This window comes from Xyrauchen texanus, chromosome 32 (assembly GCF_025860055.1).
Source record: "Xyrauchen texanus isolate HMW12.3.18 chromosome 32, RBS_HiC_50CHRs, whole genome shotgun sequence".
NCBI classification, from domain to species: Eukaryota; Metazoa; Chordata; class Actinopteri; order Cypriniformes; family Catostomidae; genus Xyrauchen; species Xyrauchen texanus.
The window spans coordinates 12,710,713-12,738,198 of record NC_068307.1 but is presented as its reverse complement, the minus strand read 5'-3'; the positions used below and the strand labels follow the sequence as shown (position 1 = coordinate 12,738,198).

The following is a 27,486-nucleotide window of genomic DNA, read 5'->3' as shown; positions in this document are numbered from 1 at the left end:
CAAAGCTGTATTCCCAATACGGAAATGTTTTATGTGACAAACAAATTATTAAAAAGATGCCAAACATTAAATGACCAAATCATTCCTATAATTTAATGATTAAATATCTTAACACAAATATTGTGTTTATAAAAATTCAAATTATTGAAACAAGTTGTAAGTCAAAGCATTTAATTAGTGACAGCACTACTCATGTTCATCTAGCAAATTTGTCATGCCAGTTCTAATCATCAAATAACTTTTGTGCAACAGCAGGTCTCTGCTGATTTCACTCTCCTTGGGAGGTCAGATGACTTCCTCGTCTTCCTCAAGATTCCTCAAGGTAGAACAGCATATAACTTACCATGGTCACAATGACATTAAAGCTGGTCCCAGGCAGCAAGATGGCACCACTTTCATTTTAATTATAATTTTCAGCATGGTAGCTTGCATTTACAAGGATATTACAATTATGTTTAAGTTTTATAGCTGTGGCAGTCATCGTGAATTTAAAATATATTATTTAGCACTTGTTCTAATAATTAAATATGAGCCTAATAAACAATTCTAAGACACACCTAGGACATCAAGCTTGGATGCATGACATATTTTATTAGAAATTGTTGATGTTACATGACAACTTACAGACAATAGACAACCAAATAAGTAGTGTACAGATAAACATGCATACATTGCAGAATTTTTTATATATATATATATATATATATGACTAAAGTTTGGAACAAGCTCTCAATTCACAAAATTGAAAATACACAAGTACTGTAACATTGCTTACCTGTTGATAACATTAAAATATTTTTCTAACTCTCTCTCTTTGCTTTGTAAGAATTATCTGGGAAAATAATCAAATGATTCTTTAAAATAAATTTTACAATATCCTTGCACATGCTTACCTGGTCCATCAAATGGTAGGAGCTTTGCAGGCAGTGGATCTTTTGAGCTCAAAGGGATAAGGTAGAGGTCTTTAATGCGCTTGTTACTGTTAGCCACTACCCCAAACCGCTTACGGCTACTGAAATAAGAAAACAGAGACACATACGCCACCTCTTCCTCTTCAGTCGCTGGATGAAAACGAATGAGACACAGTTCCTGAAAGAATAACACACAGGATCAGCTTGCAGCTCTCAATTTGTTTAGTGTATGTGAAATATATTTTTTCCCTATTTTCATACTTTTGACAGTGAAGTCTTCAACTTTCCCACATAATCCCACACCGTGTGGGGCGATATTCTTCCACCAATATGAATGGTGTCAGGCAAGTCCTGCACAGCAAAAACAGCCATTAAATATGACTACAAAAAAAAAAGTTAAACAATCATAACTTTGTGACTGATGCTCCAGTATGAAAAATGTGTGATCATTTAAAATCAGGACAAGCTTAACAAACCTCCTTAATATGCTCAAATGATCCAGAAACCATGTAGGCTTTCGTGACAAACTTGGCAACAGTGTGCATGTTTATCAACCCTTTCCACATCATTTCCTGACCAGACAAGAACAAAGCTGTTTCACCCTCAGGACGGGGTTCTGATGCACTGCCGAAACACAAATGATAGACAATCACATATTGCTTCTCTTCTTGCTAATCATTATCATGGTAGTTCGACACTTAGATTTATATTGTATTATATATCTGGTTGCTACAATGAAACAATGAAGCATGTACTTTACTCCACAAAACTGAAGCCCAAATGATTTCAAATGTGCAATTATTCTCAGTCTTAATTTATCAATGGAATGTCAAAAATTATTAAATAGAGTGCTGCACCTGGCAGTATTGGACCCATAGTGCCGCACATCTTGCGAAGATGCCGGTTTTTGCATCACAGGCCTAGGTACTGATGCTGGGGCAGGAGGGGGCATAGGCAATGGACCCTTTGTTTCAACAACCATAGGCTCAGAAACTGGGATACTGGCTGGCATTGTTGGAACACTAATATCAGGAACAGCCTGAGACACAGGCAGTGATGACCGGTGACCTGCAGTACGAGGATCCCTTCGAGTTATTGTAACGGAGGAGACAGCTGGTACAGCTGCAGTGACTGGGGCCTGAACAACTGTCATGACACTGCTTGGATCATCCATCACAGACATAGTATCAGGCACAGCAGTCTCAACACCAGAATAAGATGACACTTGGGAAGGTTCTACACCAGGGGCTTTAGAAGTCCGTGGCTCTAGTTTAGCTTTAACAGGTGGCTCTGGCTTTTTAGAGACAGACATTTTGTTTTTTTTGGATGGTGGTTCGTCATCAGCAGACTTCTGACCTGAAAAATGAAAAAAATAAATAAAATACCAACATGAAATTGTATGAACGCTACTGGTAGTAAAAAATATAGGAGTATATACACTGCCTGGTAGATTTGGGGAACTCGAGTTTGGACTCGAGTCCAATTTTAATGGACTTGGACTTGTCACGTTCTTGGGTGCATTTTTACTCTGACTTGAATCTGACTCGAGCATTTGGGACTTCTGGATTTTTTTCAGAGTCCAGGGCATTTGATTTGCGATGCAAAGAACAAAATAAATAAATAAAAATAACGAAAAAGAAATGAATGGACAATCTGTCTGCAAGCAGTTATAGCACCCCCTGATGTTGTAGACGTACCCAGAGTTTGTTTCACTGTGTTGAGCAAACACCTGCAGAGCAGCACACTCAGTCAACCAATACGCTTGAATGTTACTACAGAAACTGCTGTATAACATCGATTACAGAGGTGGCTGGCATGACAAAAACATAAAGACAGGTCTGTAGCCAATGTACTAGAAATTACCAGGCAGTTATGCATGGCACAGGACCTGACAACTGGTAAAATCGCACGCGGCATTTGTGCAGCCAAGACAGTGATCGCATTGCAGTTTCATCGTGGTTAAGTCAAGTAACCCACATCATGTCTCTCAGTTTACTAAAACAACATACCAAAATAAAAATAAAAATTCAGAAAACTATTATTAATATTGGGCTATTAATTCTGTTGAAGCATAATGTATCCACACATGTAGGCATCTACAGTCTCTTGTGGTCCACGCAGTGTTGTGAACTTAAACTGGACCTTGATGAATTTAACTGTAACATTTGAAATGGGGGGGGGGGGGGATTGTTATTGCTAAAGCAGACTGCAACTCTGAAAAACAGATAAACAACACCTATTTATTGTTTTTATATTTTAAAAGCATTGATGAGTTGCTTAAAACATGTTCTTTTAAATTTTTTTCCACAATAAAATATTACGTTATTTTAGGCAGCGAGATTTTTTATGTATTTTTTAATTATAGATTGGATGGCCAGACATCCCGCTTTATTACACAGGACTAGGGGTGTAATGGTATGACATTTTCACGGTATGATAACATCACAAAAATGGCCACAATATTACAGTTTCACGGTATTCAGGTGCATTGATAATATTAAAAGCAGTTCAATATTTGGTTATGAAATAGGCTATTTCTGATAAACATTTCAGTTATAACCAATTCTTGAACTTTATTTCAGATTTCTTCAATGTAATTCTTTAAATTTTGATCTTGAACATCAGGAAACTCTCTTAATCAGACAAGGTAAAAAAGGAATAAAAAACAAACATGTAAACATTAATAATAATTTGTCCAATACTGACAATTTCTGCCACAGTGTCACTGTCAAATTCTTGCATGCATATTGTCAATGTCAATTTCCTGAACACCAAAAGCCATGCATTTTGTAAACCCCATTTAGTACTATGTTTTACAAATAAAACATATTATTAGTATTATCAAACACATTGGCCTACTGTTGCACTGCACTTCAACAGTTGGAACATCGTAAAGTTGAATAAGGTCTTAAATCCATTTGCTGAATTTGTGAAAGCATAAACATAACTTTAGCCAAACTAGTCATTACAAATCATGTAAAACTACACTGAATATGGTGATTTTATGAAACGGGCTATAATTTATTATCCTGTGTACTGCATTTCCACTTACATTCATCTCCGTAAATTCCGTGGGATGGTGCTCACAATTATTACACATACAGTCATTAATCATAGAAAAAGCATCACACCATATTAAAGGGTTTGCTCTCATGCCAGTAGCTCTTAAGGTTGCTTGTAGTCTGTCTCATGAACGCGCACAGGAGATCAACGGTCGGTGAAAAGTTTCACAAAATAATAAATCAGATTTGTTTCTCACCAAACCTTATCGAATTCTTTCAGAACAAATTGTTAGACATCTGAACTATAATTTTGTGTCCTTTTGAAGGTGAAAGTGGTCACCATAAACTGCCATTGTGTGACATACCGGAGCACAATTTTTTTGTGTCAGGAAAAAGAAAGAAAATCATATGGAGTTATAACAACACGGGTGAGTTAACAATGACTAAGTGACTTTTGAGTGAACTAATCCTCTTAGAACCAAGAGAATGTAAATTTTGAACCAGATCATTTGTTTAAATTCAGTTACCACTTTGCCTTGTGGAATATATGAGATTCTCATATCAGACAGCTTCTTCAAGGTAGTACATTTACATTTATAGTAATACATATAATACATTTTTATGATTCTTCGTATTTTTTTTTTTTTTAAACGATAACACATGGACGCATCAGGGTTTTAGGTGCACAAGCAGTGCGTAGAACTGCCCTAAGTTTTCCGCTAATTAACAATCCGTGTTAAATGCCCCTAATATTAGCAGTGGGCGTTACCAGTGTTTTTGGATGCAGCATTTGCAGTCAAGTCGTGAGATGTAACTTCTCAGCGAGTGCTAATTACTACTGTGTAGACTCAAACCAGTTGGCAGATTGAGACAAAAAAGAAATCTCAGTATATATTATTACTTTAGATATGGATCATTTTAGATAAAACTAAACTAAATTGAAAAGGACAAATTGAAAATGAAATAAAGAATTAATTAAAATTGGAAACAATAATAACTCCGTTTTAGTTTTAATGACTAATGCAGCTTTCACCTTCTTTAGTCTATGTTTGAGTGGATGGGAAAAAGCAACAAATAACTGAAATGTCAACAGAATGTAATAAGTGTGTTGAAGGGCAGTTTTGTGTTCATACACCTAAAGTGTATGCTTTCATTCTGAACCACTTTGAAGTTTGTTCAGCAGGAAACTAATCATAAAATAAAGGTGTTTTTGTTACATTTATGTTGACAATTGTTTTTTCTTAGTTGTAAAAGTTAAAATAAGCTAAAATAAAGTTTATGGTTACACTTTGAATACAGATTCATGGACAGATTCATTTGGACTCGACTCAGCCTGTTATGGACTCGGTCTTGAGTCAAACTTGGCCCCTTTTGGACACGGACATGATTGTTTAGAGACTCTAAATTGATAAAAAAAAAAGAAAAGACACTAATATTTAGTTGGATTGCCTTTAGCTTTGATTACAGTGTGCATTCATTGTGACATTGTTTCGACAAACTTATGCAACATCACAACATTTATTTCCATTCAGCGTTGAATAAATTTTTGGCCGAGATCCTGTATTGATGACGAGAGAGTCGAACCACTCTGTAAAGTCTTCTCCAACACATCCCAAAGACTTTCAAAGGGTTAAGTTCAGGACTCTGAGGTGGCCAATTCATGTGGGAAAATGATTCCTCATGCTCCCTGAACCACTCTTTCACTATTTGAGCCCAATGAATAAGAGCATTGTCGTCCTGGAATAAGAAACCTCACTAAGTTGTTGCTCCAAATCCTGTAAATTCTTGTTGCATTGCGCATGTGGAAATGCTCTTACTTTCACTATTAAACATTGTCGTGAGTTCTACTATCGATCGTTTACGATGTGACATCAAGCATTTTAGTGATCTCCGATCACGATCATTCAAGGTTTTTTTCCGACCATATTTCTTCTGCGAAGCTGACGGTTCACTACTATCCTTCCAGGTTTTAATTATGCATTGGACAGCTCTTAATGCAATTCCAATGATATCAACAATCTCCTTAATTTTCTTTGCTTGATGAAGGCCAATAATTTGACCCTTCTGAAATGCAGTAACATCTACACGACCACAGGATACAACTTCCGACATGATTGTTTAAGAAATGAGAAGCTACACCCTGCATTAGTTAGAGTTAAAAGAATTGTTGCCAGCTGAAAAATATGAATCACTGCAATAATGATCCAATCATAGGCACTTAAGTATCTGCTTATTTAATTCCAAACAATTACTTTTTTTTTTTTAAGCCAGGCAGTGTATAAGACTAGTCGTAGCAAGTGGTGAAAAGGGTGACTATCAATAATTCTAAGGGGTTTCAAATGTAGTTACTTATTACATTGTCCTCATAATAATATATTCACACCTGTACAGATCTTGCAGTTTAGGTCAAAAAGATGAGCCCTGTGCTCTGCTGTAGTGTCTTTAAGCATACTACTGAAGATATCTGGCATTGCACTGCCCTTCCCAGTGGAAATTGAGGTGTGTGTCGCAGAAGTAGGCCGTGTGTCCTCCTGGGGGTCCTGTCAAAAAAAAAGAAGAAGAAGAAAAAAGGCCAGTGAACAATGTTATACTTAGGATACTATTCTCAACCATTTTCATACATGCTCATAGGTAACTAATTAACAATGTAAAGAAAGCACATATTAAAATGAGAAAGTTATAGCAGGTTTGAGAAACAGAGCCTAGCAAATAATGCATTCAGGAAATTGTGCTTTGGGTGTCTGAAATGGGAGAGGGACAGAGAGAGGCGTGGAAAAATGGACAGATCAGGAAAGCCAGCACTTACAGCAGCAGAAGCCAAGCAGGGAGATTGGGAAGTGGCAGGCATACATACATCTCCATCAGACATTGGAGGAGCTTCCTCCATGTCTACATCTGGGGGTGCACCTTCTTGTCTGGATCCAGTTTTGGGCTGTCCTGGCTGGGATCTCCCACTTATATCCAAACCCTTGTTGGAATTAGTGCATAATTACAGCATACAGTAGAGAGACAGCATTAACATGGATGATACATTTTCTGCCCTCATTTCAAACTAGTTTACCCGGACAAACTCAAAAGTCTGTTTTACCTCAGAGTTCTCAGTCTTTCTCCAATCTGACATCTCCTTGGAAAGAAGTTCTTCTGGACTCAACCTTACCAGCCTGAAAGGACTGATCTCACTACCAACCACACGATAGAACAGGCCCTGCCACACAGAAGAATAAAAGAACAATTCTCACCATTGCTGCATCTTATGGAGCTACTTAAGAACATAAGCACACAAAAATAGTACATCAGTAAGTCACTGACCTTGTTTTTAGGGTCCTTCAGGTTGAACATAAGGGACCTGTATTTATTCTTGTACTTGTTATCAGTGTTCATATAAAGACTAAACATCTCCTTCTCAATGCTGATCGCCAACTTTCCCACTTCATTCTCAGACATGGACAGATCATCACTGTCACTCACCCTGTGGCAGAATGAGCAATTCACACATTGATAATAATTATGACTTCCATAAATATGCACATCTATTGGAATTGCATTCTAAACCATTATTTAAATAAAACATTCAATGACTGTACTTCAAAAGAACATATGGTAAAAACGAATTTAATGCAAAAAGGTTTGTTTCTATTCAACGGCTTATGCAATGTGACAAATAGAACCAAAAATGTATACCTGAATGAACCTCAATTCCTTTTTAATGTCCATTTATATAATTTTCAACATCATTTTTTTTTCTTCATTTCAAACCAGAAGTCTGGTTCAGTGTAGAGGTTTAAACACTGCTATATATACCGAGGGAGTTTGTGTTTGTTGTCTCACTGAGCTTGAGCTAACAGATCTGTGTAAGCACCATTGTAATGAATTAATAGTTAAAACTACTGCTTCAAAGCAAAGCCACAAACTGTCAGGGCATGTCAATTTGAGGCTGCATATGAATAAGGATGAGCCTGCAGGCGATAATGTGGCGGTTGCAACAACCCTGTTATTCATACAACAGATAAAAAAAAATAAAAAATAGAATACCAGTAAAAGAAGGGAATTCATTACTAAGCCCAATGTTGTGCAGGGGAAAGGGAGGAAAGTATACTTGGTAGAAGTAAAGATAGAGAAGTGCTTAATCCATACCGCCCAGTAAACATTGTATACTGCTTACTGCTTAAAAAATATAGTATGTGAAGCAGCAGTTGCAACGATTAACTTTTCCAACAGTATTATGCTACATTGATATTACATGACTTCATTGCAGTGCATGTTTAATTAGTGCCGTCCAGCTATTCTACATTTTTAATCCTTTAAATCCTAAACTCCTTAGTCTGGTCTAATTATAAGTCAAGAAAGAGGCTGAGTTTGGAACTTCATACTACCTTACCATTTCTGCCCATTTTATCTATAATAGTAGTAGTATGCCATTCCGAACCAAGCCAGAGACTTTAAAAATCATGGATGATATAACTTCTGGTTCATTTGTCACATGAAAATAGAATGTCATTAGAATATTGTGCAAAAAATAAATAAATAAAGTGCTTATTGTGCACAAGATACACTCACTGAGCACTTTATTAGGAAAACTACGGTCCTAATAAAATTCCCAACATGGTTTCCTGTTTTTGTAGCCCATGCACCTCAAGGTTCAACATGTTATGCATTCTGAGATGCTGTTCTGCTCACTACAATAGTAGTGGCTTTCTGTCAGCTCAAATCTGTCTGGCCATTCTCCGTTGACCCCTCTCATCAACAAGGGGTTTCTGTCCTCAGAACTGCCACTCACTGGATTATTTTTTTTATTTTGTAGATACTTAATTGATGCAAAAAACAATTCTAGTAAAAAATATAATTGCGCCAGATTCAAGTATTTCTCTGTAAACCTTTTATATCTGAAACCGCTCACCTTTTGTACAGGATATCAGTCAGTGACCGTCTGATGTTGGATCTCATCTGGTTGTTGGGTGGTGGCTGTGGTGGAGCAGCAGGGGGTGGAGGTTGGGTTGGTTTAGACACTGGATGTTGGATGGATGGAATGGATAACATTTGTGAGGGTGGGGTTCTAGAAATTGGAGAGGGACCAGCCTCTGCAGATTCCTTTGGCACAGTCTGTGGCTGCTTTTTGGGGATTGTAAAGGTGCTTTTGGCCACTCTGAGAGCCCCAGAGGCATGGTGCCGAGATCCTGCAGGGCCTGATGGTGATAAGACTGGAATTGGTGGTGGTGGAGGTCCTGGCTTCTTGGATTTACCCAAATTGCATTGTGGTGGGGTCCGTTTCCTCAAGTCTCTGGCACTGCCCAAAGGAGCTGCACTTGTTTTGCCTTTGGTAGGAGTAGAGATGGCAGCAGCTCCTTTTATGCCCTTTAAGCCAGGAGACTTTTTCCCACCTTTGGGAGCAACATTTGAAGCAGGAGCTTTCTTGTCAGCAGATGCTGTCTCCTTCTCTGGTTTGACCCTTTCAATGTCCTCCTTTTCTTTGTCTTTTTGGGCAGCTGTTGGAAAACAAAATAAATGAAAGCATAAAACACAAAAATTGGTAAATGATTCTATGTTACAAAGAATAAAGGTACAATTTGTTAAATCTTACATTTAAAAGCAAGACTCCACTGTTCCTCAGTTCACTAATGAAAAACAGCAAAAGGCTGTGTGAATGGTTCATTTCACATATTTTAGTGCCTTGCCTTGACATTGTAATCCCTTTCCCATGATACTGAATATGATAGAGTGCCAACACCACTTAAAATTTAGGAATCAAACAAGAAAAGGTTTTGTGTGACAAGTCAGTTTTATTTTAAACAATATACTTACAAGGATTCCTACGCCAGTGTTTGAAGTGCAACCGGATTCAAAACTTTATATTCACATACATGTATTTCTTCATGTGAAATTAAATTGAATGGGTTCTTTAAACCATTAGTTTATCACATTATCTCTAGAAATCAATGGTTTAAGAATGAACTAACTGGTGTACAATGCTGCTATAAGTAGAGAAAATTTAGAGACCTTCAAAGAACAACAAATTCTATGCAAAAACATCTATGGCCCAACCAAAAAAAGCCTTAAAATGATTGTTTAATCTAGGAGGAAAAGTTTATTTTATTTTGCCTTGGTTTTTTTCCTTCTCAATATTTTGGCATGATGTACACCTCTAACCTAATTAAATACCTTGGAAAAAGTCTGATACATCTCTCTTAAAATTGACTGTCACTGTACTGTCAACACACACCAGCATAGTACATTCAGTATATAAAGCTTTGAATGAAATCCTGATGTAATAATTCTAAAATATTACCTAAATTTATATATAGGACTGATATGGGAAAAAATTTTTACATCTTATATTGAAACTGGAACATTTAATTAGTTTGTGCAGTAGTTAAAGCTTCTATGTTCTGAAATGAATTACTTGTATTATACAATGGCATCCTTATTAAGTGCTTTGATAATGTAGGATCACGGTGTACCAGCACTTCACAGTAATCACTTTCATGTGTTATCCACATCTGACAAATTTATCATCTTAATCAATGTTGAAAATATGGGACACAAACAACCCAAGACAATCTAATGTACACAAAAAGCACTATACCATATTCATAAGACTCACAAATCTTGGACCAAGACACAATTATTTTGGAAATATCAATTTCTATCTTCTTCGTTCACTGATATCAAACAAATACCCTAAATTCAATTTATGGCATCCTTTTCCTTGTTATTTTTGCAGCTGAAGTGACAGCTTGTTCCAAGTAAACAATTCCTACACGTGCATCAAACCAGATCATGATCCAGGACATTTTTCAAAGTTCAATCGCTACAGCAAATCAACTGTACTCAGTTTTCAACGTGTACTCATTTGACACCTAAATATGAACTTAAGAACATGCACATCAGCATGTTTACAATCTGTGTAGGTATATATATACACATTGCTTAACATTTCCCTGTGTGCTGCAATAATCTGTAGTTGACTTGCTGTAGGGTGATACGGTGTCCTCAGCTTCTCTTGAGTGGTCCTCATAACTTCACAGCTCACACTCTGGGCTCTTGGGACTTTTCTGAACTCCAATGTTCTTCTCTTGGGATGGCTCCATGGATTGTAGGCTCATTATTTCAAAACTTGCTGTGACATTTCACTGATGTCTGACAAAGGCCAAAAACAGTCAGAGGCCATGCCATCCAATGTTATAATCTAATAAATAAACTTCTCTCACAAGTGAAGCACAGGGCCATCAGTATTATCTGCAATTATACTTTATTTTGAATGCCACTTGAATTCTCCACTGCAGATTTATAAATGCAGTGCATGCAAGTCACATGAATATTAAATGAAAAGTGGTTTGTGTAATGAAAATGTAGCACCAAAGTCAAATGTCCAAGTGATCAGACATTATCTTTCTTAGTCAGGGAGCGCTGGTGAAAAACATAAAAACCTACCTGTTCAGGTGTGCGATCAGTACATCTTTTTGCATGAAGTTAATGTCCCCAATGAAGAAAGGGATTGGAGATGGTAATAGTATTCCATACACTAAGAATTTCAATCACATGCTGACAGACATAATATATACACCTTGGCCAGAAAGCATTACAAATGTACATCATGGCAAGGCACTACAATTTGCGCTCCAAGATTATATATTTTTACTTTAGAATAAGTTACTTTGTATAGACTGTAAAATACAGTCTTTATGCATTTTAGATCAAATACTTACCATTTTATTTTATAAGCTTACCTGTTCTGGAGCTTTGAATAGCTTGGCAATTACCTGATGCAGGCACTTTCAAAACAGTTACATCTTGCAGTGACAAAATATTTAAAAATGTAGCGTAGGATGTCCAACTTAGAACCTTTCATAATTATAGCTGTGCTAATATTTTCCAGTGCAAATATCCCTTTAAAGGCATTTAATTTCAATTATTTCGGTCCAATTTACACAGAAAATGTGCAGGATTTGCAGATCTGTAATCTCATCAGCTAGGCTACAACAATTTGCCTCTGCTGTTCTTGACAGTTCAACAGGTAAACAATAAAGTGTAGAAAACCCTCAGAGAGATACATACACGCTTTGTTTAACACAGATGCTGATATGGGTGTAGTCTTTTCTGGAGTTACTGCAATGTAATTATGGTCACTGGACCAGGATGACATGGCTGGCGGAGGCGGTTGCTCCTCAGCGTGTTTGTCTTCATCATCGTCATCCTCATCTGTCTCAGACTTTGATTCCTTAGTGTCAGCTTGGTTAGAGGATCTCCTTTTAGGGCCAGAACCCCTCTACAGACAAGAACAAAAGGTTTCATAAGTTTAAGAAGAAAAAAAAAAGTTTTTTTTTTTTTACATTTAAAACTATTTGAAAAGTCCCCAGCATCTTAGCAACAAAACCTCAGTGGGAATTATTTTAAATGCATGTAAAGAGACTAAGAAATTTAAAAATCCTCAGATTTATAAAATACTTTGTATTATGAATACATGTATGGGTTTACCTGATGTATCTTGCACATTAATTAACAACCTCTGCAATTATGCCTAATGAGCAAAGTAACTGTATTTACAAGTTCTATTTCAACTCTAATACATTTTACAGGGCTATAATTTCTGTTTATTTGTAATACCTTATGCAGCGATTTATTAGTGTTCTTTTTAGGTTTGCCCCTTTCTTTCTGTTTGGAATCTTTTCCATCAGTGGTAATGGTCTTCATGGCAGCTGCGGCATGTCGGAGTATGCAGTCATTCCCACAGTAGACGGTGTCGGGGAGGGCGTCATTCTCACATCCAGGGCCGATGCACTTTGGGAGAGAAGACCCCTCGGCTGCAGTCACCTGCTGAAAACTCGGGGATGTCAAACCTTTGTGGCCACTAGGTTGAGGCAGAAGAACACCACTGTTCGCAATGTCTATTGCATAGTGGAGTGCAGTTCTTAGTATGCTGTTCTCATAAATAGCTCATAATCATCTGTGAAACCAATGATATTGCATAGTGATTCTTTTTTTTATTTTGCTTTAAAGGGCAGGTGGACACTATAACCAAAATGTGTTGCAAATAGAAATGGCAAAACACAGCCAATACTATACAAATGTATTTTCAATTATTAGTCCTTTAATAGGCTTGACAATGTTGATTTCAATTCATTTTAATAGGGTCTCAATTACAGCCACCATTCAGTTTTATTGTTGAGGTGACCACCCTTAAATAATTTATCTTTATTATGTGCATTAGAACACCCATAAAAACCAAATCATGAGATCAACATTTATATGAATTTATTTATAAGATGCTTTAAACCGTGTCCTAACCAGACGCGACGCAGCGACACGCAATTAAAGGTATCTTTTCCATGTTTTGTACTAACCAGCAGCGACACACGACGCCAGATAGGGCTATTTCTAGAATTTCTATTTTTGGAATGGTTTGGATTTCAGCGACTTCGACATATAGGTCTAAAATAATTCTTATTGCAGGATATTAAATCCAACATCTCATTAGCCGGTTCAGAAAAACGTGCATTTTGGAGAACGGTGTCACACTCCTACCGAATATTGTGCTCGAGGTCTCGTTCTCTTTAGCCAGAGCTGTCACACCACACACCTCTCTCTCTCTCTCTCTCGCTCTCACAAACATATATATATATACCTCCACACACACACACACACACGTTCGTTCAATGGTAGTGGGGAGACCTTGCTTGCTCCAACTTTCTCTCTGCTTCCCTGTTATGTGGAGATTGGAGAAATAACAACAGGAGTACCACGTGAACATGAACAATCGTGAGTAACCTTGCCCTGTGTATGTGTGTGATTGTGTATTTATCGCTTCGGGGCTTGTCATAGAAAGCGTTCCGGAGCTTCAGTGAAACAAATATTTGCGTTCAATTAACACTGTTCCGTCTGTGATCGCTTATCTCAAACTTTTATTGTTAATAATCCTCATTTTAGTGTATGAATATTGCAGATAGCTTGTCGCTGGAATCTTATCGCGTCTGATTAGGACGAGGTTAGATGGAAATATTGTAATGTTTTGTTTAGATAATAAATGTACACCATTACTGAGAACAACTCAAATGTGAAACCCATGTTTTTTCATGCTTCTTAAAAGGCACTAAAAAGTTTCACACATTTCTATGACAGAAGAATTAATAATTATTTTCGAATTAGTAAAAATTCTAGTGGTCAGAACTGCTGTGATAATCATGATTGTACTATACACTGTAACATAGTTAAACTAGTTTAAAATGAATGTCACTTGCAATTAAACACTGTGAGAGATGTCAAAATCTGTGCATGTAAAACAAAGCATATCAAAAACAGCATACCAAAACAATGTCAATGTTTTTGTAAACCGATGAAATATTACTGGTGCAGACTCATGGCTCATATAGCAACATACCGGCTGGAAAATCTTTATTTTCTTTTTCCCACTTGGATTGGTAGCCTTCTCGATCCTGCCCTTTATGCCCAGGTCATCAGCAGTTTTCTCCTCTGTAGCAGCTATAGCAGTGCTCGATGTAGCTGATGTGCTGCCAGCATCAGGACTGCACTCTGATTTACGAGGGCCAGCTACTAGCCGTTTGCCATTCTCTGCTTCTGCAGTGGATGCACTGGTCTTGGGAATCTGCCCCTTCTGTGTGTTGCATTTAGGACAAACGTAGTCCTCTCCATTTCTCTCCATCAGTCGGCCTCGTGCCTCAGTGATGCCAACACAGTCGCCATGAAACCACTCCTCACAACGATCGCAGCAGATCATGAATCTAAGCACAAAGATTTAAAAAACCAAACACCCTCAAAAAATAATGCGAGCAATTATTAAAGCCCCTATTGATATGATAAATCCTCTGCTGACAGATATAGAAAGCAAGCAAAGGACATTGCTGTCATTCACTTTTTGAATAATGGATTAAAACTGACTAACATATATATATATATATATATATATATATATATATATATATATATAGACACACACACACACACACACACACACACACACTTTTCCTGTTAAAATGCTTGTAATTCCTTCATAGGAAAGAAAACCACAATGAAATGTAATACTGCTTTATTAACAATTTCCCAAACAAAGCCTTCCACAGTATAAAGATAGAAATGCACTAAAATAGCACCAATTCAAGTAACATTAAATATGAAAGGTTGACTAAATTAAAGAATTAGTCCCCATTCGTTGCAATGTGAATTAAATCTCTTAAAACCTCATCCTCCACTATATTAATCAGATGGCAGGCTGTGGCTATACACTTGCTATCCAGCTTCAAGCTCTGCTTTAAAGTTTGAACTCGACATGAAAAGCCCTGCGAAAAATGGCCAAGTTCAGAATTACATACTACCCATACTGCTTGTCATATCTATGAATTGCAGAAAAAGCAAGAGTAGTATGATAGTATGCCATTCCAAACACGGCCAATGTCTTTTTCTGCTTTTAACACTGACTAAATGATAACTAAGGTGGTGGAAAAGATAGATATCAAATTAATCAGCTGATATTAAAATCAATTTATTGAATGTAAAAAAAAAAATTCTAAGTATATCTTTACAATGATGCGCAGAGACCTAAATTCATCCAAAATTAATAAAATCCCAGATGCAGTTTATTGTGCGACCAAAATCCAATTTATAACCAGACAAATAAGCCCAAAATACACTTATTATAGGACTTATTTTGAAATGAACTCTTGCTCCATTACAACACTCTATATTTAGCTATATTTATATACATCACTAAGTATTTACCAAATTAAGCTTTTAATATCCTTTATATTCATCATATGTACATATATATGCATGCATGCATGTACATATATATGCATGCATATATGTAATATATATATATTACACACATACACACACACAGACCGATCAAAACATTAAAACCACCTGCCTAATATAGTGTATGTCCCCCTCTTGCCACCAAAACAGCGCCAACCTGCATCTCAAAATAGCCCAAATGCTTAACCAGCCCGTCTGGCACAACAATCATCAATGCATTTATCTAATCAGCCAAAAGCGTGGTAGCAGTGCAGTGCATAAAAACATGCAGATATGAGTCAGGAGCATCAGTTAACGTTCACATAAACCATCAGAATGGGGGATAAATGTGATCACAGTGATTTGGACATGGCATGATTGTTGGTGCCAGGCGGGCTGGTTTGAGTATTTCTGTAACTGCTGATCTCCTGGGATTTTCACACACAACAGTCTAAAGAATTTACTCAGAATGGAGCCAAAAACAAAAAACATCCAGTGAGCAGCAGTTCTGTGGATGGAAATGCCTTGTTGATTAGAGAGGTCAACAGAGAATGGCTATACTGGTTCGAACTGACAACGTCTACGGTAACTCGGATACAATTGTAGTGAGAAGAACAGCTTCTCAGAATGCTATTCTGAGATGCGGGTTGGTGCAGCAAGAGGGGAACCTACACAATATTAGGCAGGTGGTTTTAATGTTGTGGCTAATCAGAGTATCTGTACAGCTCTGTAAAAAATTCAAAGACCACTGCAAAATTATCAGTTTCTCTGGATTTACCATTTATAGGTATGTGTTTGAGTAAAATTGTGCGTGGATCGTGGAGAGTAGCATGAGCCTCCACATGCTGAGAGTCTCTGAGTTGTCATGCACAACGAGCCACGTGATAAGATGCGCGGATTGACGTTTCAGAAGCGGAGGCAACTGAGACTTGTCCTCTGCTACCCGGACTCAGGTAAGTAACCGCGCCACCATGAGGACCTACTAAGTAGTGGAAATTGGGCATTCCAAATTGGGAGAAAAGGGGATAAAAAAATTCAATGTTTTCAGACCTCGAATAACTATTATTAGGGGGCAGAGAACAAACATTTTTCATCAATTAATCTGTAAAATCGATATATCAGTCTACATTTAGCGCTGACATTAAACAATGTGCCCATGTAATGATACTTCATCCGAATATTCCGGAAAATCAATAGCTGATGCTTCAAATCGGGTTCACAGCCAACAACTTCAACTCCAACTAGTTAGCTGGCAGCAGCAGTCCCTCATCAGTGCCATGCATCATGTGTTTGGCTTTTGGTAAGAGCTAAGACATGACATTCTTCTGTGGTAATTAAATTCCACCTTACAAAGGAGGCAAAGTACTTAATTTTTGACACAAGTCCCATCCATGTTAGTGTTGTAAGAGGACCTTTCTCCATCACTTGTCCGATGACATGGAATTGCATTTTTATGTGCTTCTGGTGCATATGTCAGTGTAATTGGATCCGGACACATGGCAAATGTTCTGCTTTTATTCCAACCAGTGTTTAGAACTCACACGGTGCTAAATAAAATGTCAGTATCTAATGTTAAAGTTTGTAAATACGTTAATCACATTAAAGGAAAGTTTATGCGTTAAACATTTTTAATTAATCACATTAGTTACATGTTGATTTTAACAGCTCTACTTTTCACTTGTTACAGACAGGGCTGGTTTGAACTCAGATTGTTGCTTGTCATTGTTGTGTTGTGCCTGGTAAGTATACAGTAACATTAAAATAGGGTTAAAGGAACAACTTTGACAAAAGACTATTGACTTTCTGGGCTGATCATTTGTTGTGGCTGATCATTTGTAATTGAACTTTTTGAAACTACTAGCTACTTTTAATAAAAAAAACCATAGATCTGACTGCAATCTGACCAACTCTTAACTACAACTTTTTAATTGGCTTACAAATGATAAGTTTTCCGTTTCATAATTTAGGAAATATGATAATCATAATGGTAATCCATAAAAACATCAAACAGATTGGACAGGCATGTGTACAATAACTAGTATAATACACCAAATATTTGTTTCACTCAATTATCAAACTATAGAAAAGAAATTAAAATGAGTTACTTAAACAGAATATAAAAAAAACATTGTTGATTACAGCAGATAAAACCCATTAAAACAAGCCAACATCAATCTTAAAATAATCGACATGACATGCTAACTGTGGCTAAAAACACAGTGTGAACCAATTTTAATACGTTAATATATTATCGGCTAAGATTTTTGTCTTTAATTCCAGTATCGGCATCAATAATATCAGCGGTCAGTTACACTTTCAGCCACCTAAGACACATACCTTTTGTTGTGCTTCTGCCTGCAGATGCAGTATAGTGCATTAGGGTCATAGCCATCGCTGTCGGACTCACTGGACGACGACGACGACGACGACAACTCATCATCATCATCCTCCTCGCAGATCTTTGCTTCAGCTTTGGGATTAGTGTCTCTTTTATTGTCTTTACTGATTGCTCTGGAAGGTCGTCTACTTATTGACTCGTTTGGGGACTTCTCATTGCTCTTCTTACACATCTCCTCCTCCCCATCATCCTCTTTCTTCACATCAATTGCTTGTTCTTCATCTTTTAATTCCTCAACCTTTCCATCTTCAACACTGGCCCCAGTCTCAACATGTTCTTGAGACTCTTTGGTTACTTCAAATCCAGCTTCCTCTTCATTTTCAGAGCTGCCGTCATCACTGTCTGAATCACCGCCTGCTTTACGCTTGACCGCTCTCCTTCCTCGGCCCCTTTTCCTTTTTCCTGGAGAGGTAACTTTCTGTTCCTCTGTTTTGGCCTCTGCGTTTCCATCAAAGCTGGCTTCGGAGGCCGTTTCGGCATCAGTTGGGGTCTGAGATGGAGGATCCCCTCCCTCAAACCGTGAAGGACAACTCCTTCTTCCCGTTCCTCTTCCACGCTTCACAGTGACCAGAAACTCTTCCAGTTTATCTGTGCGCTTAGCCTGCCTACCGCTGCGACGCACTGGGGCACTTTTGCCCTCTGGGGACTCTGCTACCATCTCTCCTGGGAATTCCCTCTTAGCTATGGTAGTCCGACGAAAGCCCCAAGTCTTCTTAAACTCACGAGAGGGCTTGGATTTTTCAGGGTCCTCTATTTTATCTTCAACAACATAATCTGGGTCTTTTTGATCTTTGACGACTTCTAAGACAGATTCTGTGTGCGAGATGTAGCAAAAATATAGTTTGACTCTAAAATATAAGATAATACTGCACTAAAATGTAAGCCCTTAATTATGAGCATGCAACATTTTATTATGATTAAAATGGATCAAACTGTAATTCATGTATTTAAGTTGACATATAAATCAACGAAAGTGCAAGTGAAATGAGTCAAAACAAGGGTAAGCAAATTTAACTGGCATTGTGACACCTGCGACACCAAATTCTAACAAGATTATTAATCAAAGCTTTTTGTTTTTTAATATGTCCCAGTGCATATACAGAATGCCCCTTAAGTGATTTCATCCCATTTCAGTAATTCCCAATTTAAAACCCTTCAGGCATTCTGACTCCAGTGAATCCCACGGCTCTCTTGTACAGGAGTCCATGTGGTGGAGTGGGCCGTGGGTACCTTGTGAGCTGGTATCCACTGGATCCTGGCTGGACTCAGGCTCTGGGGCTTGAGCCAGCTCAGGGCTCACACTCTCCTCCATAGCAGAGAGACTACTTTTGAAACAGAATATCTACAATTAAGAAAGAAGAGAGTTTTAATGGAGATCCAAGCTCCCAAATATTACTAGAAGCTATAAGTCTTTAGTCTTCTCAGCTGGGTGGTGCATGTGTTTCTAAATGGAGCCTATTCTGCTTAGGATGTTGCTATGTATGTAATGAATTGATATGCGGATGAGGTATATAAAAAGGAATTAACATGCTTCAGATGTTTAAATATAGGAATATCCTAGAGTATTATTCAACAGAAATGTTTGGAGATCTCAAACCTTTTGTACCCATGCTAGTGTCCATAAAGTCATCCAAAAAGACAATATAAACGGTTTAAAGAGTATGATCAGTACAGAAGTTTCCACCGATAACACTGGAAACTATTTCTCATCTTTTCTCTGCACAAGTTCAAGACTGCACTGCCACATGAATCCGTATATTGAAGAGGAATTTGGACGCTAACAAGGTCCTTCCCTGATTCACTAATAATTGGAAGACTGATGACTAAATTACCTGTTATTCAATTTTAAGGTTAAGCATTAATCGTTGAAGTCACTGTATTACATATCCTGCTATAATTTGGTTTAATTTAGGGATGAGCACGAATAATTGAGTACTAGTTCTGCACCAGATACTCGAATATTACAATCACTACGCGAGTATCACAAATTAATTAATTTTCCTTTCCACATTTTCCTGCCGTGACAATGGTGAATTGCACTGTATTTTGCCTCAGAATCTCTCACCAAACATTGCAGTTACAAATGAGTCCACTGAGGACGTGTTGTCGAGGTGGTGGATGAGAGATGATATTATGGTATCTGTGCTTCTAAAGCAAAGCCAAGTTATAGTACAAGACAATACTTATTAAAAAGATAATACTATACAAAAATATTTTGATTCTTATTGAACTATTTATATTTGGTTCTTGTTGGAGTCATGCAAACCAACAGACACTGATTAGATTTTGGAAAGAAAATGCCAATCCAACTCAGAAGCTGATCAGATGTGTGCGTTTACATGAAATCTATGAACACGAGCAGAGCACATTTTATAAAAAGCAAACTCCCACCACTTGTTTTTCTGAATAATAACATGTGAAATGATAAAAATGTGAAAGCCTTTATGTAGACTCATAGTTTATAGCGGTGTTAACCTCATGCCATCAGTATTGGTTTCTATGTAAGCTCCGGTTGAGCAAATATTTAGCTGTTATTTATTTTAATTTTTTTCATTTTTATTAATAAACATTATTCATTTTTTCCTAAAAGAAAAACATAGATTGTTGAAATTATCTTATTTTGAAAATGTTCTTGTAAACGTTTGTGAATAAAACAAATGATAAATTTCACCTACATGTCAAACGCGTTGTTTTTAACGTGCATTTTCATTTACAGGTAATTGGGTACACGCTTATTGTGGGTTAAGAGTACTCAACTACAAAATTACTCAAAAATGCCCATCCCTGATTTATCATGCATCATCTTTGCGGCTGTAAAAATGTACAGTGCCATTATGTGTTTGTACAGTTCTGATTTGAGACAGGTCATCTTTTGTTTTGAACCACCCTTGACACCGGTTTCCTCGATCTTGGTATCAATACTGGTAAATAAAGAAGAAATATGAGCACAAGATGTAGCATGCTTGATTAAAAGCTACCTTGCGTTTTAAGATATTGTACCTGAAAATGTTTTAAAGACTATAATCTTTACTCTCTACAAATACTTCATGTAGAAATGCATGAACACAGACAAGATTTATATGCAAAAATTTAAATAAGTTCTCTAGAACCTCCACAATCTACAAGCAACATTTTGAGTCTCCACTAGGGCTGGGCGATATGGCAACATTGTTGTAAAAAAAAAAAAATATTTAATATCACTTGATATCGATGTTGTCAAAAAAAAAATATTTAATATCACTTGATATCGATATTTATCATGATATGATACCACTAATTGGGAAGGAAATGCATTCCACATGTTTGTTAGACCTTAAACATAACTTGCTTGTCTTCAAGTATACAATTTAATATTTAATCCTACATAAAGTGTGTGACCCCTTTTGCCACAATTTCATCTTCAGTGGATGTTTGACTCTCCCCCATTGTCATTCATTAACTTTCCGACAATGTCCACCGACACATCAACTACGTGACCTGTAAATGACATAATTGCTGTAGCCTAAAAGTCATTTTGTCCACAGAAAGACTTTCTTGCTAATCTCAAAACATTTGCAGACGTGACAATGGATGGGCAATGGATCATGACAACACGTTTAACTAAATAGTACATAAATAAACAGCAATGGTGTTGATGTCGGAGTTGCTGTTGTGTTCAGTCGATAGCTGTATTGCGTTGTCAGTGCTGTCTTGTTCAGTACACAACAATATTAGCCAGATTGCTAACAGCTACCTAGCATTATCACTTGTTTACATGACAGCAGAGCTAGGTAGCCACTAGCTAGCTAACACTTCCTAACCAGCTGATTTCATGATTGCGATTCAGTTAGCGAGTTGTGTGTATAACTTTGCCGAACTGCTTGCGTTTTTAGCGATGCACCTGCTTGCCTAAATGTAGAACAAACTAAATATCGAAAATTACTCAAAGGTTTATCATCGATATCAAGGATTTTTTTTCTGATAAATATATAGAGATCGTTTTATCACCCTGCCCTAGTCTCCACCCATACCAGTCAAAGAAAACAGCAGTTTCATCTTTAATGAGACTTTTATTTATGGATATAGAATGGGTATTGTCTGTTGTTAATAAATGTGTGGTAGTTTCTATACAAAAAGCAATCAGCAAAATCCTTCTAATAATGAAAAGTTGACTCTTGTTTAAAGCTAAAATAAGTAAGAATAATGCAGTATATTACAATGAATGCTTTTAATGGGAGGGGCTGCCAACCCTGCACTGCATTAACCCTCTGTAAGAAAAAAATTTCAGGCTCTGTCTATTATGCATTTTGCACTGCAGATAGAGTCGTAACATTTAGTCACATTTACAAGGTCAAAGCTCCTCAACAACAACACCAGACAACAGTTTCAAAATCATATATAATAATAACAGTCTCAAAATAATAGTAGTGAAATGCTGTACCTGCTTGTATCAACCTTCCACGCTTGTCAACAATGAAGACTGAAACTCTTCTATTAGAGATACTTTTCTAAAAACAAAAAATGAATCAGTAAGACTAGTAACCAAAACTTGTGTGGATTGAAACAGATTACATCAATATTATCAGGTAGGTAGGTAGATGATAGATAATAGATGGATAGATAAAGCTGTTTGTTTTGTCAAATAAATACTTGTATGATTAATTGTCATACTTAAAGTTTATGTGTGCTTTACTTAGAATCATATAATAAGATAGGGGATATGATTTCCTTTAAAGTCAGCATGAAATCAAAATGGACCTATTTATTTTCATTAATGAATGTTACTTGTACGACTGGATGTCGTTAAAAAAAATGTAAATATCGATACAGATATGTAGTTCGACACCGGTTCCTAAACGCTACTTTTTTCGGGGACTCCAGGAAAACGATGAACACCGGTATTACTGCTGGTTGAATGCTAGGTGGTACAATGGGATAATTTTCGGTAAACATGTACATTCCACATTTTTTTTTTTTTTTTAAAGAAGAGAAAACAAAATCCTGAAAAGTCTAAATAATCTTTACTAAACTGAATTGGGGGCCCAGACACAGCCAATGCAGTGGTGTCTGAGGGATCTTCTATGAAAATATTTTATAAAAATAAAAAAATATATAGAGTTTATCAACTGAGTGCAGCTGGATATGAATGTTATAAGATGGTCTGTTCATTTTGAATCATAATGACATATATATATTGATTTTTTTACATTAAAATTATTTTCATATTTCTTTACATACAGATATCAAGTATGGGGGCATAAAAGCCCTTGTGACTGAGGAATGATACTGTATGGGGTTTAAGGGGTATTCATATTCTTTTATTGCAGGCATTTTCATAGGCATATTGGATGTACAGCACAAGTATGTGCTCTTTATTCTTTATATTTAGTGTTTTGTGATTCATAACTTGGAAATATTGTTATATTTAACTCGCTTGTTTCTAATTAATCTGCACTGGACATGCACAACAGCTCCACCCTCATCGTAAGCAAAGACAGCGATGTGCTGTGTGCGTTTGTGGGTGGGTTATGTACTGATGTTAATAGTTAATCATCTTTCGGTTCTCAAGTCAGTGGAAAAGCGAGCTGATATTGAGGTTGGTTCTCAGTTTCACCGGTAATTGGCTCTGGAATGGTGAAACGGGTTGTGTGTGTTTGTGCCTAAACTAAAACCTATTGGCATTTTTTTTTTAAAGGGACAAGCAGTTCGACCTGTCCCACCCCCACTTCCAGTCAGAAATACGCCAAAACACCAAATAGAACTACACTCATCAATACTTTAAAAATATATGAATTACATGAAACATAATATTTTAAATATCACATTTTTTCTCTTTTTTTAATCATAGCCAATTTTAAATTGACATTGTTGTTTACAGAACCCAGACAAACTGAATAGCTGTTAAATTATATTTTATTTTATTATATTAATGTATGCAATAGTAAAATATTTCTGTCCTAAATTCTTAACTTGCACATGTTATTTGTATGCTCTTCAATTAAACCCACAAGCCCTTATTTCGCATAAAGGAATACCTTTAACCATTTGAAGATGGTGTCATTAACACTGCGCGTATGAACCCACAATGACCAAGACTATTAGCCATTACCATATTGTAAAAAGTAAAACCAAAGTGCTTTGTGTTCACTATCAAAATCCTCAATGATATTTCCGCAGGAGTTTGAAGCAAACATCTGCAGACGCATACGGAATGCTCACACTATAGTATGCGTGACGCAAATGTCATTTTCAGCACAGTCTGCATGGACAGTCCGTGTGCGGCCCAGATATTGTTGACATGCACACAGTCCTTAAATGTATGCATCGTCAGTGCATGTGTCTGCTGTCGACCGTACTAAGAGAGTATTACAAAGCAGTCATAGCGCTCATGCGTCAAATGTGCTCATATTCGCGTAGGTCACAGATACTTTGAAAGGCTGAGTACTCGGCCATGCGCGACACAAGAGGTACAAATATTTAATCTTTTTATGAGCGGCAGCCAGGTCGGCTTTAACCAATCATCGAACAGATTAATACCTGATTTAACTACTATATTAACTATACAGTTAAAGAATCAATTTTAGCCCAGTTTAAAATCTGGTTTGGCCAGTCGCCTTTTAGTTTATTCAATAGAGTGTTGCCAGGGCAACTATAATTTGTCAAATTAAAAACAAATGTTTCCTTGTTGATTTTAACTATGGCAACATCCGCCCCTGAAACCACAATGCGAGCACCACCTCGACTGCACAAAATGCTTCCTCTACGAGAGAAAGTGGCAGCCGTGCAGCGATTCCACCGCGTACTGAGTGAACCGGCCTTTAAATATATTTGCAACCAAAATCATGACTAATCCCTCTATAATCATTGTACATTACTTTAAAACAACTTTTTATCATGGGTGTCTTGTATGATCTACTAATTCAATTTCTACAAAAACAATTTATAAAGTACATAATTTAGACAGGGGAAATGGTAGGCCTAGACTCACTAATATTTATATTACAGACCATTCAATCAGTCGATATAGCCTTTTTTGAAAGTTATTTTTTTTTGTAAATGGCACTGTTCTGTTTTCATGTTGTACTTATTACAACAATAGAAATAAATAAAAACCGTGTTAAAGGCCAGATACTATACTTGCCCATGGGTCAAGTATAGTTTTCCCAAAGAAAAACATTAAGGATAATGCTGTATGTATATATTGTTCTCGATAACGATTAGTACTCATCCTAAATGCTCCACTAATCTTTGCGAGTTAAACCACACACACACGTTTGAGGTTGTAGAACTACGGCAAGTACGCCCTCAGCATATAGTGTCATAGCAACACACGTATACGACAACAAAACTGGCATGACCATCTCATACAACAAACTGCTTAGACAAAACAGAAGATAAACAGTAATTTGGCTTTAAATATGGAGCGGTGTCATTCGTCCGTTAGCATTAGCTAATCGTTAGCGCGCGACCTCCATTTCACACCGCCCCGTTCGTGCGCGCACTCTATTACACAAGAGACCTTTATATTCATCGGATCAAAACCTCAGACTTGTATGTGGTGTATACAGGGTTTCAAACTGGATTCAAAATCCTAAAGATTAATTTGCAGTATGTAGTGAGATTATAAGGCGTTTAACGGGTGGGTTTCGGTCACGGAGCGCTGCCACGTGATTAGCAGCAAACTCGCCTAACGCCTACCTTCAATATTCATAATTTATGTTGTAAAACTAATTTAGAGAAGGTCGTATATTAATGCAAATTATGACGGAGAATTTACCCCTTAAAACGAATTTAATTCTTCTACAGATATATATGAATGATTTTCTTAGGTTGCCAAACATTTTACAGTTATGCAGAAAATTAACGTACGCTGTTCTGGCGTAATAGACAGAAGTGCTTCATAAACATTGATATATTACTATAATTAGACTAACAGAAAGGCGATAAAATATTGCGTATCGAATTAGGTGTAAAACCAAAGGACCGCGCACACCCACTTCAACACAGCACAAATCAAAACATAACAATATTCAACAAATATCATATTTAAAAGTGCAGAAATCATACTATCAGGCAGTGGATAATCTGTATTTAGTCTATGGAATAGCGAACAGTCAAATTATATTAAAACAAAAAACCCAGTGATTACCATTCATGCATAGACATACTTACAAACAATTTATGTATAAGGTTTTCATTTGCACACCAAAACGTATATTTAGCATCATTTCATTTGAGGACGAAAACTGTACTTTTACATCGTCCTTCCTGGGTTGTTGAAATACATCTAGAATCATCTTTTCTCGACGTATTAAAAAATATGGTGGCTCGTGGCGCCATTACTGGAGCGCGAGTCTAACTACTGTAAAACTGACAAACGCTGCATTTATTCCGCTTCGATGAATGATGAAATTACATGCATTACTGTTCATTACAACGGGAAATGCATACTTACTTGTTAGCATTAATTTTGTTCAGACTGCAGTCAATGCAACGTTCTGACCTCCATTTTCTTTTCTTGTTGATGATGGTGGCGAATGCAGTTTTACCAGCAGTGCTCCAGACAGCATGAAGCAAAGCACATTTGGTCCACAAGAGGAGGTGAGATCAAAGTCAAACACAGCGCCACGGTGGTGTGGGGGAGACAATGCACCAGTGACATGCAGAAGTGCGCCAACAAGTGCAAGTACTCCAAAGTGCAGTTCAGAACAGATGACCGCCGCCACCTTGGCCACAAGTTCAACTATGGATAGCCAATGCTGTATGGGTATATGCTTTGGCAACTATTGCATTCGATTACTAAATTATACGATACATCATGAAATCAGAAAGGTGGTCATGATTTGGCTCGATTCAATTTTGGTATGATTCTAGACAGAGCACTTGAATTGAAACGAGCGGGAGAAATTCTATTGCAGTTTTACATACCAAATATAATTTTTAAGAAAGTTGGAGGCATTGACTTTCTTCTTAATTGTAACTTTGATGTCAGTAAACTTCCCATTAAATTATCTAATTTCCATAAACAGGTACTATCATGGATGAGTATGTAGAAGCACAACTTTCCCCCTCACAGATGTTTAATTTGGAACAATAAATACATTAAGCACAGAAATAATAATAATTATTTTTTTTACAGTTGGTTTAAAAAATATATTTTATTGGTGACAACTATTTAACAGCAATGGTAATTTACTTAAACACTCTGAATTCTATGGAAAATATTCCTACCCTATCTTTTAAGGAATTTTTGACTGTGACTGATGCTATACCTTTTGAACTTATGGAATTATTAAAATATAATACTGTTTCAAGACCAAATATTGACTTTACTGTTAAGTTGGAAGGTATAATTATTACAGATAAAAAAATTAATAACAGCTATCTTAGGAAAATCTGTCAAAATTGTGCATTTCCATCAGCCAAATGTTTTTGGAATGCACAATTTCAAAAT

At 36.8% G+C, this 27,486-nt stretch overlaps 1 protein-coding gene across 3 annotated transcripts in view; it reads right to left on the bottom strand.

Moving 5' to 3' along the window:
* Nucleotides 1–26,610, bottom strand: part of LOC127625649 (death-inducer obliterator 1-like) — a 31,635-nt gene extending 5,025 nt beyond the window's left edge. The window contains exons 1-16 of one of the 3 annotated variants that reach the window (XM_052100951.1): nt 26,488–26,610; nt 22,474–22,540; nt 19,284–19,395; nt 17,993–18,866; nt 14,286–14,646; nt 12,515–12,724; nt 11,966–12,176; nt 8,811–9,396; nt 7,223–7,382; nt 7,002–7,118; nt 6,720–6,881; nt 6,297–6,453; nt 1,769–2,267; nt 1,388–1,535; nt 1,173–1,262; nt 894–1,089 (exon numbers count right to left, since the gene is read on the bottom strand). In XM_052100951.1, the coding sequence (XP_051956911.1) occupies nt 894–1,089; nt 1,173–1,262; nt 1,388–1,535; nt 1,769–2,267; nt 6,297–6,453; nt 6,720–6,881; nt 7,002–7,118; nt 7,223–7,382; nt 8,811–9,396; nt 11,966–12,176; nt 12,515–12,724; nt 14,286–14,646; nt 17,993–18,866; nt 19,284–19,365 (3,853 nt within the window). In that variant the 5' untranslated portion in view covers nt 19,366–19,395; nt 22,474–22,540; nt 26,488–26,610. The remainder of the gene's footprint in view (nt 1–893; nt 1,090–1,172; nt 1,263–1,387; nt 1,536–1,768; nt 2,268–6,296; nt 6,454–6,719; nt 6,882–7,001; nt 7,119–7,222; nt 7,383–8,810; nt 9,397–11,965; nt 12,177–12,514; nt 12,725–14,285; nt 14,647–17,992; nt 18,867–19,283; nt 19,396–22,473; nt 22,541–26,487) is intronic. The other 2 variants (XM_052100954.1, XM_052100953.1) reach the window with 2 other exon arrangements.
* Between the last annotated feature and the right edge of the window lie 876 nt (nt 26,611–27,486).